This window comes from Protopterus annectens, chromosome 1.part0 (assembly GCF_019279795.1).
Source record: "Protopterus annectens isolate FY-2018-M chromosome 1.part0, PAN1.0, whole genome shotgun sequence".
Taxonomy (NCBI): domain Eukaryota; kingdom Metazoa; phylum Chordata; order Ceratodontiformes; family Protopteridae; genus Protopterus; species Protopterus annectens.
Genome location: NC_056725.1, coordinates 185539119 through 185553035, shown reverse-complemented (window position 1 = coordinate 185553035; position 13917 = coordinate 185539119). Strand labels below are relative to the sequence as shown.

The 13917-nt window shown below is 46.1% G+C and overlaps 1 protein-coding gene across 2 annotated transcripts in view; it reads right to left on the bottom strand.

Annotated features, from left to right (window-relative positions):
* The window catches only part of LOC122789112 (serine/arginine-rich splicing factor 7-like), a 431411-nt gene that overhangs the window by 191717 nt on the left and 225777 nt on the right, over positions 1 to 13917 (bottom strand). For both annotated transcript variants that reach the window (XM_044056355.1, XM_044056433.1), the window contains exon 7: positions 1340 to 1384. In XM_044056355.1, coding sequence (XP_043912290.1) covers positions 1340 to 1384 — 45 coding nt within the window. The remainder of the gene's footprint in view (positions 1 to 1339; positions 1385 to 13917) is intronic.

Sequence of the window (13917 nt, the reverse complement as noted above, 5' to 3'; positions counted from 1 at the left end):
GAAATCAAAATGAGGCTAAAGTAAGTAACTAGCGTTTTCTTTCAGAATAGGTTAAATCCAACACAGAAGAAAACAGCAGTAAACAAACTTTGATACTGGCAAAGTTAATGAGACAGATCATAAATGCCTATATGATGAATGGATAAACTCTAAACAAACTAGTCAGAAACAGACCATTATCTGAACTTAGATACAGTAAACTGTCAGTTAACCAGCACCCATGGGGACAGGTAGATGCCAGACAACTGTGGTTTCTGAATGCTTGAGAGTTACTATTAAAAATAGGCGTAAAACTGTACCCTATACTATTTTGTTTGGTTTGACTAGTTCATAGGTTGTGGAGAGAGGGAATTTATTCCCATCTTCCTTTTTAAAACTCTATTTTTTCCTGGCTGCTTGAGTTCCAGACAAGAGATTTTACTGTAAATCTAATACAGATTTTTGATTAATTTAGAAAATTTCTTATGTTCTTTATGTCCTGGCAAAGTTAAGCCACGGTGGTGCAGCGGTTAGCGTGGTTGCCTCACAGCAAGTGTTTCTCCCCTTCGATTCTCGGCTGGAGCACTGTGTGGAGTCTGCATGTCCTCCCTGTGGTCGAGTGACGTTTAAAGACCTGCATGTAGGTGCGTGCGTGAATGGGTGTGCCTTCTTTGAAGGTTGAGTGCGGGGCTGGCAACTCTGCATCATAAAAATCCACTGCCAATCATTAGCGGACCGAGTTCCGCTGTGGCAATCCCTACCTGGGAAAAGCTGAAAGACATTATGTGCTTGCAAAGTTAACTGTTAATGAATTACTACACCCCAGAAAAAAGTCTCAAAGTAAAAACTAATGCAGCAATAAACCCTGCTAGAATCATCCTTTACAAAACCAGTAACCTCACAGAAGAATTGAGAACTCATTTGAGACAAGGGAACTTGCATGGATTACAGACTGCCTATCCCAACCCTGGAACTGCCCCACCCCCCCACATCACTGCTTAGGAAAAACACAGAGCCAAGAACTACTCAGGGGTATGCTGCAAAACTAGCTGCTTTAACTAAGACTTGCATAGTTCTTTTAAGTCGCAACTGTTAGCAGGTACAGCTGGGTTTATCAGCAATGGGGAAGAGATGACTTCAGAAAAACACCTACAGATGTAGTGATGAGACTGTCACAAGACTGCTGACGCTGAGGATGGCTCTCTAACAAATTAGATGCAATATGCCACTCAACTATAAAGTGGGATACGTCACCACAAAAATAATAAGTGTGCCACATTCGCTTCATCCACTAGCATTTGCAGAGCATCTTTCAAAAGCAAACAAATCATTTATGTTGTCCCACTAACATTCAACATACCTCCGTGCAGGAGTTCTTGACCGTGATCTTGCCGGAGATGCAGACCTGTTAAAAAAAAAAAAAAAAAAAAAAAAATGTATCAAGTTAGCCAAGACAAAAATCACTAGAAAGCCAATGGAATGGGCAACTAAGAAAACAATTCAAGCTGTTTAAGAAAATTTAAGATCTGTAATTCCACCCCACCAATACAGTCTTGAATGCATAACACCCTAAAAAAGGATTAGTTGGGTTTAGGAAAGTACAGTTGTGTACACTTACCATAAATGTAGATGTTAGAGAGTGTCTTCACAGTTGCAGTCATAACATTTGGGTTATCCCTGCTGGGGTAGCCCTCAGCCGGTGTGAATACCAGAGACAAAAGTTATGTACTCGCCATAACGTTACATGCAAGTTGTTCAGCTTGTCTTCATTCTTGCCGATCCTCGGCTCAGACTCTCCAACTACAAAGTTGGAGGTCTTCAGACAGCTGGAGGCCAAATCCCTATCCCATGATGCACCTTGTGTTACCTCGGATCTTGTTTGCTGCTTCTAATACTATATGCCTTTCTATCCCTCTTTAGGTAGGGGAAACCATAGGAAAGAATCAAACCACGATAAAACATGAATCGCAGTCCTCGAGAAAACCTGGAGGGGGTCGGAGGGTGGTTAACAAGAATGAAGGCGAGATGAACAACTCACATGGAACGTTATGGTGAGTACATAACTTCTTTATGTGAAGGTATTCTATCCCGCTGTTCATTCTTACAGATGGGTAGCGTTCAAAGCACCATCTTTCTCGGGTAGCTCACGGGTATGTTTCTCAGGACAGTGGAACCAAAGAAACCCTGTCCCTGGAGACCCTATCGACTTTGGAATGAGTGATAAAAGTATGAGGCTGCTTGCTGCACAAATACTATCTATTGGTAGCCTAGCAATAAAGGCTGAAGACGTGGAAACAGCTCTGGTTAAATGAGTCTTTATTTTGTGTTGCAGAGGTATACTGGCAGCTGAATAAGTGAAGGTGATGTAATCTGATAACCATTTTGACAGAGTGTTTTTTTGCCACAGGACTACCTTTTCTGGAGTCTGAAAAGGAAAAAATGTTGTTCAGCTCTTCTAAATTCTTTGGTTCCACCTAGGTAAAACTGAAGTTGTCTGTGAACATAAAGTTTGTGCAGCATAAACTTCAAGTTAGTGTTTGGGGAAAAAAAATAAAAATGGTAATTATATTGTTTGGTTAAGGTTAGCCTCAATAAAAAACTTTAGGAAAGAATGAAGGATTTGTTCGTAGTGAAACTATCAGAATGAAAAATCAAATACGGGGGTTTAATAGACGAGGCCTGTAACTCAAACTCTTTGGGCAGATGTGATGGGCTACTAAAAAGATGGTCTTCCAAGAAACAGAATTTCAATTCACACGAAGAAGCTGGCTCAAATGGTGGAAGAATGATGCGTGAAAGGATAACATTTAGATTCCAAGGTGTATAAGGGGATTTGACGGGTGGTCTAAGGTGGAGACTCCCCTTGAGAAAGGCTATGGATAGCTCGTGTGACATTACATTTAAGCCTTCAATACCAAGATGAAAATTTAGAGACCGCAGCAAACTGAACATGAATGGTGGCTGCCACCACTCCCTTGTTGAAAAGCAGTCAGAAATTGGAGGAAATCGGGGCTAGATAAGTGTCAATGTTATTTTGAGAAGTCCATATAGAAAAATCTCTTCCATTTGCTGAGGTATAATTTCCTAGTAGATTTATGAGAAGATATTAAAAAATATATTGCATTTCAGATGAAAGGTTATGGAACCTGGCTATGTTGGGAATTGGAGCAGCCAAGCTGTCAATTTCAGGGACTGAAAAGAGAGAAGAACTGGGTCTAGAATCCAAGGTTCTTCCAATAGATTAGGTCACAGAAAGGGGAACCAAATCTAATGAGGCCAGTTGGGGGGGGGGGGGGCTATAATAATGATGGTCCTTCCCAGGGCTTTAGCTTTCTGTAATACTTTGGGTATCAGGTGTATTGGTGGGAAGGTATAAAGGAGACCTGGGGGCCAATCGTGTACGAGGGCGTCCCTTGGGCCATCTCCCGGAGGGGGGATTAGGGCAAAATAGCTTCTGCATTTTGTATTCATGGGGGATGCAAAGAAATCGGAGCAAGGCAGGCCCCATCTGTGGAATATTCTCTCCGCTATTTCTTTGAGGGACCACTTGTGAGGCAACAAAATTGCCCTCCTCAATTTGCATGCCATCACGTTGGATTTCCCCAGGATGGAGGTAGGCCACTGCCATACTCTTAGGGCCTCTCGACGAAGGGGTTAGGACCTGGTTCCTCCTTGTTCATGTACCATACCAGACCAGAGACATGTTGTCCTTCTGAATTGTAATTGCCCTTAGAGGAGAAAGTCCTGAAAGTACTGCAACGCCAAGAGTACCGCTCTCATCTCCAGGACAGTGATATGCAAATGTGTCTTGCTAGCTCCACATGCCTTGGGCTGTTCTTCACTGAAAATGCCCACCCCCCCCGACCCGATCAGGGAAGCATCCATGGTCACAGTGGCCAATGGTGAGGGTAAGAAAAAGAATGACCTATCGTTACTTCCTTTTTGCACAAATTTGTTAGAATGATCCGACATGACATGGGGTTCCTGGAGCCATTTAGACTCCACATGTGCATATGACCCAAGGATTTGCAATAACAGTCGCCATCGTCCAACAATTTTAGCACATCCGAAGATGGTAATTTGTCTCTCGACAGGTTCAGAATTTGTTGAAGTACCGAAATCCTTTCTGAAGGAAGTTTTACAGTGGTGGTGGTGTCCAAATCTGCTCCTATAAAAACGATATGTTGCAATGGCGACAAGGCAGATTTTCTGAGTTTATGGTAATCCCCAGTTGATTACAAATAAGCGTGGCGACCCCGGCTTGTATAAGCTGATGCCTGGTGGTGGCGGTGAGGAGCCAATCGTCTAAGGACGGAAACACCTGGAATCCCAAATGCCTCAGGTGATCCGTGACCACTGCCATACATTTGGTGAACACTCTGGGGGCTGCTGTGAGACCAAAGGGCAGGGCTCAAAACCGGTAGTGACTGGCTCCCAGCCGGAAACGCAGATGATCCCTGGATGGTCTGACTTTTTTTAATGTAGTAGTATGCATCCTGGGGATCTATCGAGCACATCCAATTGTCTTTCCTTAAAAAGGGAAGTATTGACTTAGCATGACCATCCAGAACTACTTAAGAATCTTGAGTAAGTTCCGGATCCTATCTGGTCTGCGGGGACCAGTTGGATGACTAGCAACCTTTGGACCTCTACGGTTGCTTGCTCCATGTAACTGGGTGTAACGTCCAGGATTTTTGTTAAGGGCGGTAGAGTGGTAAAGGGAATATAGTATTCTCTGGTTATGCTTTGTACTCTGTTGTCGTTTGTTATTTTTAGCCAGGCGCCTGGGTACAAAGATAAGCAACCCCCAACTGCCTCCAGAGTTGGACAGTCGGGCCTCCTTTCAGGAGCACTGGTAGGGCTTCCCAAAGAATTGATCTGTCGCCCTGATTCTGCGGACCCCCACTGCCACGAGGGTGGCGTCTTCTATTATTACCCCCTCTGCCCCTGAGGGGGGGGGGGGGGTTCACGACATGTGTCCTGAAAGTCTTCTTGGGTTTTTCGTAACCATATCTTTCCTCCCTTTTGACCTTTCGGGTAGGGTCTAGTGGGGGTGGAAAAACAGACTCCAGACGGCAGACTGTCTTTCCTTCCTGCTCATAACTGGTAAGAGTTTCCTTTACTTTGGGCCCGAAGAGAGACGTGCCATCAAAAGGGGTGTTCACAAATGATGACTTAAAGGGCTTCGCAAAGACATAAGCACATCCAGGAGTGTCTCCTAAGAACAATTCCTGTAACCTCTGCCCTACTCGTTCCATCAGCTGCATATGAGATCAGACACATGGAAGAATTTACTACAGAATCCAGAGTAGCAAGCTAGGAAGCAACCTTGTCTGCAACTCCATCAGCTACCTTACCCTGTACAGCATCTCCAAGCTCTCTTAAGAGATCGCTATGCAGTCTCGTAAAATGTGTGAGGTAGTTCAGTGATCGCATAGCAAAAGTCACTGAACTGAACATGCGCTTCCTGTATCTATCCATGATCCTGAAATCTCTTTAGGAGGATGGACAGATGAAGTTTCCAACATCTCCCTTTTGGTGGCTGCCGCCACCACCATGGCATCAACAGGCACTCCCTTAGTGTGAGAAAAGACTTATCTTGAGAAGAAATAAATTTATTAGGCCTCCTAGGGACAAGCTCCATGGTGTCCGGAGACTCCCACTCCCTTTGCGAGACCAACTCCATAAGCTCATCGAAGGGCGGAGACACCAAGAGGTGGAGGGCTGAGACCCAAAAGCTTTCAGGAGGACAGACTCATCAGTAGGGTTGGTGGGCTTCCAGCCACCCCTCTGGTTTAGGATTTTCAAGATATCTGCAAATGAGATCCTCCACAGGGGGACCCTTCCGACTCATCCAAGTCAGTGCCTGAGGTGAGATTCCTGCAGGGAGTCTAGATGCTTCCTCTTGCATATTCTCTTCCTGGGAACCTCATCAGTAGGCGCTTCTGGTGAGGTCTTGGAAGAGCAGGGTCCGCCCCAGTGGGGCTTCCTGAGGCTCAGGGTCTCTGCTCTTCAAAAGGATCTGTGATGCATTAGTAGACAGGTGTTTTAGGGGAGAAGGTAGTTGGTCCTGAAGTTGTGGATGTCCTGGGGGACATTATTCTTCTCATGGCATCAAAGGCAACTCTGCTCCGATGCAAAGGAATCCCTGGTTCTGAAGCACATTATTCCCTCAGCACCAGAACAGTGGGCTCTCATTCAGAGGTAGGAGAAGAACTCATCCGCGCCAAAGCCCCAAGAGGCAAAGTCGAAACCGAAAAATCGGTCAGACTGTCCTGCCCGGACCCGACCAGCGAGTGTCTGCTCCTAGACCCCTCGATAGATACAGAGGAAGTCTGAGTAAGTCGGCACCGATGGCACTGAACAGGCACCTGCTCCAAAGGCTCCACGATCATCAGCTTCAACTCCATAGGCTCCGAAGGACTGGTTTGGCTTGGAGGATAATCTGGCAAACGTCGGTGCCTGTAGCAATTTCTACACCACACAATCCACATCCAAATCAAACTTAGAGGACAGAGATGAATGGATTGATGATGCCACCGATTGCAAAACTGGTGATTTTAACACTACAGAGACTGGTTCCAGGACTGGGGACTGACTCTGAAAAGTTACGACACACTGCTCCAAAGGCTGTGGAGCAGATGTTGATGATTTTTTTTGGTGGGGGAGCCAAAGTTCTATGCTCCAAAGATGTCAATTTCGATGACTTGGAGACTGATTTATCATGATTGCTCAAAGCTTCTTGAAAGAGAGGATTTTAATAACCCTCTGTCAATCAACTCTCTCTGTCCTGTAGAACGCGGCTACTAAAAGAATGGCAGATGGAGCAGCTCTCTTTTAGGTGTAAAGCACCCAAACAATAAACAAACACAGTTAACATGACGTCAGACATTTTCTGTCCGCACTTTGGGCATTTTTTGAACCCAGATTTGGGTTGTTTTTCCTTCTCTTTATCAGCCATAAGTAGCAGTCTATTGAAATATAAACACACAAGAAAAAAAACTGTTTAAACTACCAATAGCAATGTACAACAAACTATTTGAATGTCTACTGAAATATAAACACTGAACTTTCAAACAGTAACTAGCCCCTAAATTAACATGGGCTCTACAATTCTAAGTAAACATCCAACTACTAGTAAAACACTACCGTTTTAAATCTAAAGACACATCAGAATAAGGGAAGGGTGATAATAAAGGCCTAATAAAACGACTGACAAAGGAGCTATAGAAAAGCTTTGAAAATAGAAAAACAAACTAGCTCTACAAATCCTATAAATGGTTCTAAATAGAAAGGAAACAAGCTACAATTAAAAGCCTTTAAAGAGAAAATTTCTTAAAGAAAATTCTACTGGCTCGAGCTGTGAAGTATCCTCCGATCTGTTGCAGAGGCAAACTAGATGAGGTAACAAGGTGCATCATGGGATAGGGACTTGGCCTCAAGCTGTCTGAAGACCTCTAGCTTCGTAGTTGGCAGAGTCAGAGCAGAGGACTGGCTCTGAACCAATCTGTAAGAATGAACGGCGAGACAGAACAACTTCACATTTAGTATTTCAGCATCTGTTGCAGTCACTTGTAGACCAACATCAGGTTGTCAGTGGTATAAAGTAAGGCAGCCTGCCATTACATCAGTTTTTCTTGCCTAACCAGTCAGGAGCCCCCAAAGTAGTAGGCCAGGCTCTGGTGGGAGGACCCCATCAGTGAAAAAAAAAGTACCAATATGTCCCTTGTAAGGAAAGAACAAGGAAGAAAGGTAAAGAAAAAGGGGGAAGGAGGGAGGGAAACCAGGACTGCAACAGTGAAGACACTAACATCTACATGTATGGCACACAACTGCACTACGTTCTTAGTTGCAGTCATCCCATTCGAGTAGATTCCGAAAGCTGAGGAAATGGGTGGAGGCAGTCAAGGAAGCTAGGGGGTGGCTAGCATGCCCTGCAAGACTGCAGAGGAAAACCTGCCCTGGATTTAGAAAAAGAGGCAGATGGTAATGTTTGGTAAAAGTGTGAATAGAAGTGCAGGTAGCAGCATCCAGGATGTCCCTGGTGAGGACTCCTCTGAGTCTGCAGTGGTGGAGGCTGTTCTGATGGAGTGGGTCCTGACCCCCTTGGGGGAGGGGAGGCTTGCCATGCTGTTTGTAGCAGAAATGGATGCAGTGTGCTATCCATTTGGAAATGGTTTGTTCGGTGATTGTTTGCCCTCTGCCCCTGAAGCAAAGCTAACCAGCAGTTGATCAGATTTTCTGAAGGGTTTAGTCTTGTCCAGATAGTATCTAAGAAATCTGTGCACATCTAGGGAGTGCAGAATCCTTTCCCCCTTGTTTTGGGGTTTAGGAAAGAAGGCAGGCAAATGGACCGATTGGCTGAGAGCCACACTGGATACCACTTTGGGCATGAAGGATGGATTAGTTCGGAGGGATACCTTATCTGCATGGAAGGGGTGTCATGAGTGATGAGTGCTTGCAGCTCAGAGACTCTTCTGGCTGAAGTGATGGCCAGGAAGAAGGCAGTCTTCCAGGAGAGAAATTTTAGCTTCTGCAAATGAAACTGGTTCAAAGGGAGGCAGGGTGAACTTTTCTAAAACAAAGGTAAGGTCCCAAGCTGGAGATGGTGCCCTTCTGGGGGACCTCAAGTTTAGTCCCTCTGAGGAACTGCTTGATCAGAGGGTGTGAAAAAGAGAGGCTGCTCGGTGGGAAAATGAGCGGAAATAGCAGAGGCATGAATTTTTAGAGAGGAGAGAGACCTGTGTAGTAGATTAGCTAAATCCAGGATGAGATGGATGGAGGGCTGTGCCATATTGGCCCCCTTAGCCTGGATCCAGTGAAAGAAAAGTTTCTATTTATCTGCACAAGACTTTCTGGTGCTAGGGCGTCTGGCCTCTTGGATAACATCCAGCACCTGTTTACTGAGGAGGGCAGATTGGTCAGAGATCAGGTTATAAACAAAGCTGCTAAACTGGGTGTCTGCAATTGGGGGTGCATGAATTCCCCTTCTCTCTGGGTTAGGAGGTTGGGAATCCGAGGAAGATTCCATGGGGGGGGCCAGTGGGGACAGGCTGTGCAAGCAAGGGTACCAGTGCTGTCTGGGCCAGTCTGGGGCTATAAAAGAATGGTCCTTGGTTTTTCCTCTCTTATTTTGATCAGTACCTTGGGAATGAGAAGGAGGGGAGGCACAGACAGAGGTTTACCCAGGGGAAGGACAGGGCATCTACTTCAATGCCATGCAGTGATGCTCCCTGGTGCAGAATTTGTTGAGCTGCTGGTTGGTATGGGAGGCAAAGAGGTCGAACTCAGAGGTTCCCCATTTCCAAGCTATTAGAAAGCGTTTTTGTTGAGCTACCACTTGTGGGGGGGGGGGGGGGTGTCTCCAACAGTTTTCTGCTTAACTGGGCTGACAAGGAGATGAGAGAGCCTGGCAGGTATTGTGCTAACAGGTATAGAGGCATGGAAGTGGCTGTGAACCAAAGGGTCATGGCCAGCCTGCACAGCGAGTCCCTCCCTGCCTGATGTACCACATCATGGTGGTGTCTGTTTTGATCAGAACCCCAGGAGAGAGAAGGGATTTGAAAGCTATCAAGGCCTGCTGCACAGCCATCATCTCTTAAGACTGATGTGCAGGGGGAGGGGGTTCCATTGGCTCTGTATGCACCTGCCGTCCAGGTGTGCACTCCAACCATAGTCTGGTACGTCTGTGGTGAGGGTCTGGGCTGCGGGGTATGGGGAGAAGGGCAGTCTCTTGTCGTGGGAGGCGGCGGCAGGGTGTGGGGAGAAGGACAGTCCCTTGTGGGAGAAGGCTGCTGCCCACCAAAGAAAGTCCTTCCTCAGCCAAGGAATGACAGGTAAAAAGTTTCCAGATCTTGAGTGTTGACCACAAAGGTTCTTTAGGTACCACTGAAGTTTCCTCCTATGCAGTCTGGCATATGGAATAAGGAGTATGCAAGATGCCATGAACCCCAGGGCTTGCAGGATTTCCCTTGCAGAAAGCTGGGGCCTGTTTGCCAGCTGAGAGAAGTAAACTGACAGGAAACTTTCTCTGGTGTTCGGCATGCCATCAGGGATGCTGTATCCACACTTGCTCCCAGGAAGATTATCCTTTTGGTGGGTACCTGTTTGGATTTCTTTTAGTTGATTGTATACCCTAAGGAATTTAGGGCCTTTACAAAGGCCAGGTCTTTGAGCAGCTTTTCCTGGCTGTCTGCCTGAATAAGGCAGTTGTCTAAGTAGGGGTAAATTCGAATATTTCTTTGTCTGCAAAAACCAATGGCAAGAGCCAGGCATTTTGTGAAAACTCTGGGAGCAGTAGATAAGCCAAAGGGAAGTGCAAAGAACTGAAACTGTTGAGATCCTGCCCTGTAGCGAAGATATTTTCTGCAGGACTCCCTGATGGGAAATGTGGAGGTAGTCCTCTTGGGTCCAGGGTGACTAGCCAAGCGTCTTTGGTCAGCATGGGTAGCAGCTGCTGGAGGGTGAGCATTTTGAATTTTGGGATCACCAGGAAGGTGTTTAGAATGTATAGATCAAGGATGGGGTGCCAGGTGCCCTCTCTGGTGGGCAGAGGCAAGGAAGGGAGGGGGTGAGACATTGAGTGTTTTCACCAGAAGGGAGTGGCTTAGAACTCCCTGGTTTTGAAGTGGAGGCAGTTCACTGCTTAGATCTCTGCAACCCATAGGACTGCTGTCTAGGTCGTCTGTTTCCACGGGACCTAGGCTGGCCCTGTTTACTAGGTGCAGGAAAGGACCAGTGCTTGGAAGGAAAATACCTGCTAAACCTAGGGGGCTGTACCTGACAAATCTTTAACTGTCTGCATAGATTTTGCTTCTTCCATTTTAACAACTCTTTTGCTTTAGCACCAATAACTTATTTGTGCAAGGGCGCATCCAACAATTTTGATTTTATTGCATTAATTCCTGTAAATCTTTAGTTTCTGCTCATGCAGGAAAGGAGGAAATGTTTTAAGGAGTTCCATGGTATGTTGCGGATATTTAAGCACATGGAACTGACAACTTAGTGCCCTGATAGCAAGAGTAGCTAAGGTGTATACTTTTTTTAACCCATCTGTCCAGTGCTCTGGAATCCCTGTCTGAGGGGGTGGGATTCTTAGCAGAAGTAGCTTTAACCCCTTTTGGGCCTCGAGTAATGACCTTAGGGTCTGCTGTTGGGTTTTGACAGATATTTGAGAGAATCAGGGACGCTGTAGTACCAGTCTGGCTTTCTGGGAGCAGGAGGGAGGGCGTCTTGAGTCAAAGCTGGATTCAAGGAAGACATCATCCACCACATCTAGGACTGGGGAATGGCTAAGGGCCTGCGCTGTGGAAGGTCCAAGAACTCAGTCCCTTTTTAGACTGTAGGTAGTCCTGACTCTCCCATTTGAAATGCTCCCTTAAAGTACGCAGAGTTTCCCCAAAGGAAAAATCCTCTGGGGGAGAGGCTGAAGGAAGAGATTCCTCTGCACCAGAAATCTCATGTAGAGAGGCTGCATGTCTTCATAATCAGATGCATCAGATTCAGCCGACTCTTGTTCAGACAAACTTAGATCTTTCTCTTTTTGAGGGAGTGGCTTGGCTTCCCCTAATCAGCATAAGGTCCTCTGCCATTCTAAGCATTTGTGACCGAGGCAAGGGAGCAGGTGCTAAAGAATGGCTGGAAGTCTGTTTCTTGGGGGTGGTTCGACCCTTGGGCCCAAGGAGCTCTGTTTTAGAGAGAACAGTAGTCATAAAAGAAGGCGTCTGTCTGGATTTGGTATTGCAAAGGACTTCTTCGGAAGCCAGTGCCTGCACAGTGGCTCCAGACCCATCCAAGGTAGAGACCGCAGGATCCTTACACGGTGAAGTGTTCTGCGGCAAACCTGACTCCAAAAGGGTCTCTGTAGTGGCCTGCGAACTGAAGTGGGCATCACGGGCTGCGAAAGCACCTCACTGAATTCCAGAGGACTGAATACCAGCTTGGCAGAAGCGTTGTCGGAAGGTTTAGTCCTGTGTGGTCAGTCCTAAGTTTTTTCAGAAGCTGTGTTGGACGGCTTACGGATGCCATATCGGAATCAGATGACTAAATGAAAATCTCTGGCTACAATAAGGGCCTGACGACGAATAGTTCTGGTGTTAAAGTACAGAACAGACTAGGGATGTCATGGTCTGGGCCTAGACAAGTGACGCAGTAGAAGTGGAAGTCCCGGTGTGGTATTTGCTTTCCACAGGCGAGACAATTGTTAACTTTCTGACACTGGTTAGTGCAAGAAAAAAAAAGGACCAGGACTGCAACAGCGAATACACTAACGTCTACATTTATGGTAAGTGTACACAACTGTACTATGTTCTTTGTGTTGCAATACTACAGTCATCACATTTGGGTAGATTCCCAAAGCTAAGGATAGGAGGAGGAATTTAGATAGTATTAGGACCAGCTAAAGGCCCTGCAAGACTGCAGTGGCAAAGCCAGCTCTGGATTTAGAGAACAAATTGGCAGATGGTAATGCTTGGTGAAAGTATGTACAGAACTCCAGGTAGCATCTTCTAGGATGTCCCTGGTAGGAATGCCTCTGAGAAAGGCTGTAGAGGTAGATGCAGCCCTGGTTGAGTGGGGTCTGATCCTGTGGAATATGTTTTCCATGGTGCTTGTAGCAGAAATTGCTTGTAGCAGAAATGAATGCAATGGCCTATCAATTTGGAAATGGTTTGCTTTGAAATGGCCTTCCCCTCTGCCCCTGCAGCAAATGCCACCAGCAGTTCAGATTCTTTGAGGTTTAGTCCTGTCCAAGTAGAATCTAAGTTGTCTGTGTACATCTAAGGAGTGCAGTATACGGTTCCCCTTTGTTCTGTGGATTAGGAAGAAGGTTGGCAAATGGACTGATTAAGGGCCACACTGGATACCACCTTGGGCATGAAGGAGGGATTGGTCCTGAGGGACACCCTATCTGCATGAAAGAGTATGAAAGGCTCCACTGCCATAAGGGCCTGTAATTCAGATACCCTTCTTGCTGAAGTGATTGCTAAAAGGAAGGCTGTTTTCCAAGAAAGGAATTTAAGTCTGCAGTAGCAACTGGCTCGAAAGGAGGAAGAGTTTTTCCAATACAAAAGTAAAATTTTTGGCCCCTCTGAGGAACTGCTTGAGCAGTGGATGAGAGAAGAGGGGAGGTTCTGTATTATGAGCTGAAATGGCTGAGGCGTGAATTTTAATGGAGGAGAAAGACAGGCAATTGTGAAGCCATCTCAGTTAAGTATTGTAAAATCTGAGGTAAATTGGTTCCAGGCACAGAATCTTTTCCATTTTTCAGCACAAGATTTTCTAGTACTAGGCCTCCTTGCCTCTTAAATGATATCCATCACTGGTTTACTGAAGGATGGTAAAGGAGAGATTATGTAATTATCCAGGCTGCTAGGTTCAGTGTTTGAAGCGGAGGGGGGCAGAATCTGGTTCTCCTGCTGAGACAATAGGGTAGGAGTCTGCGGCAGGTGCCATGGAGCGAACAGTGACACTGCACAAGAGGGGGTAACCAGTGTTGGCGTGGCCAGTCTGGTGCAATCAAAATTATCCTTGGTTTGTCTTGTTTGATCTTTAGTAGTACTTCGGAGAGCAGGGGAAGAAAGGCATAGACGGATAGGTTTTTCCAGCTGAAGGACCGAGCATCCACTTTCCAAGCTTGTTTGTGGGGAGTACTTGTGTAAAATTTGTCCAATTGATAGTTCTGGGGGGAGGCAAACAGGTCTATACCTGGGCTCCTCCATTTGCTTGTCAACAAGTTGAAAATCCTTGGTTACAGTTTCCACTCGTGTGGGTCCATGAGGTTTCTGCTTAGTTCATCTGCCAGTTTATTTAGTTTTCCTGGCAGGAATTGAGCTTGTAGATGCACTTGGTAGCTCAGGGCTGTGTTCCACAATCCATGGCTAGTCTGCACAGGAGGTAAAGAATGTGTACCCCCCCCCCCCCGCTTATGTACCACATGGT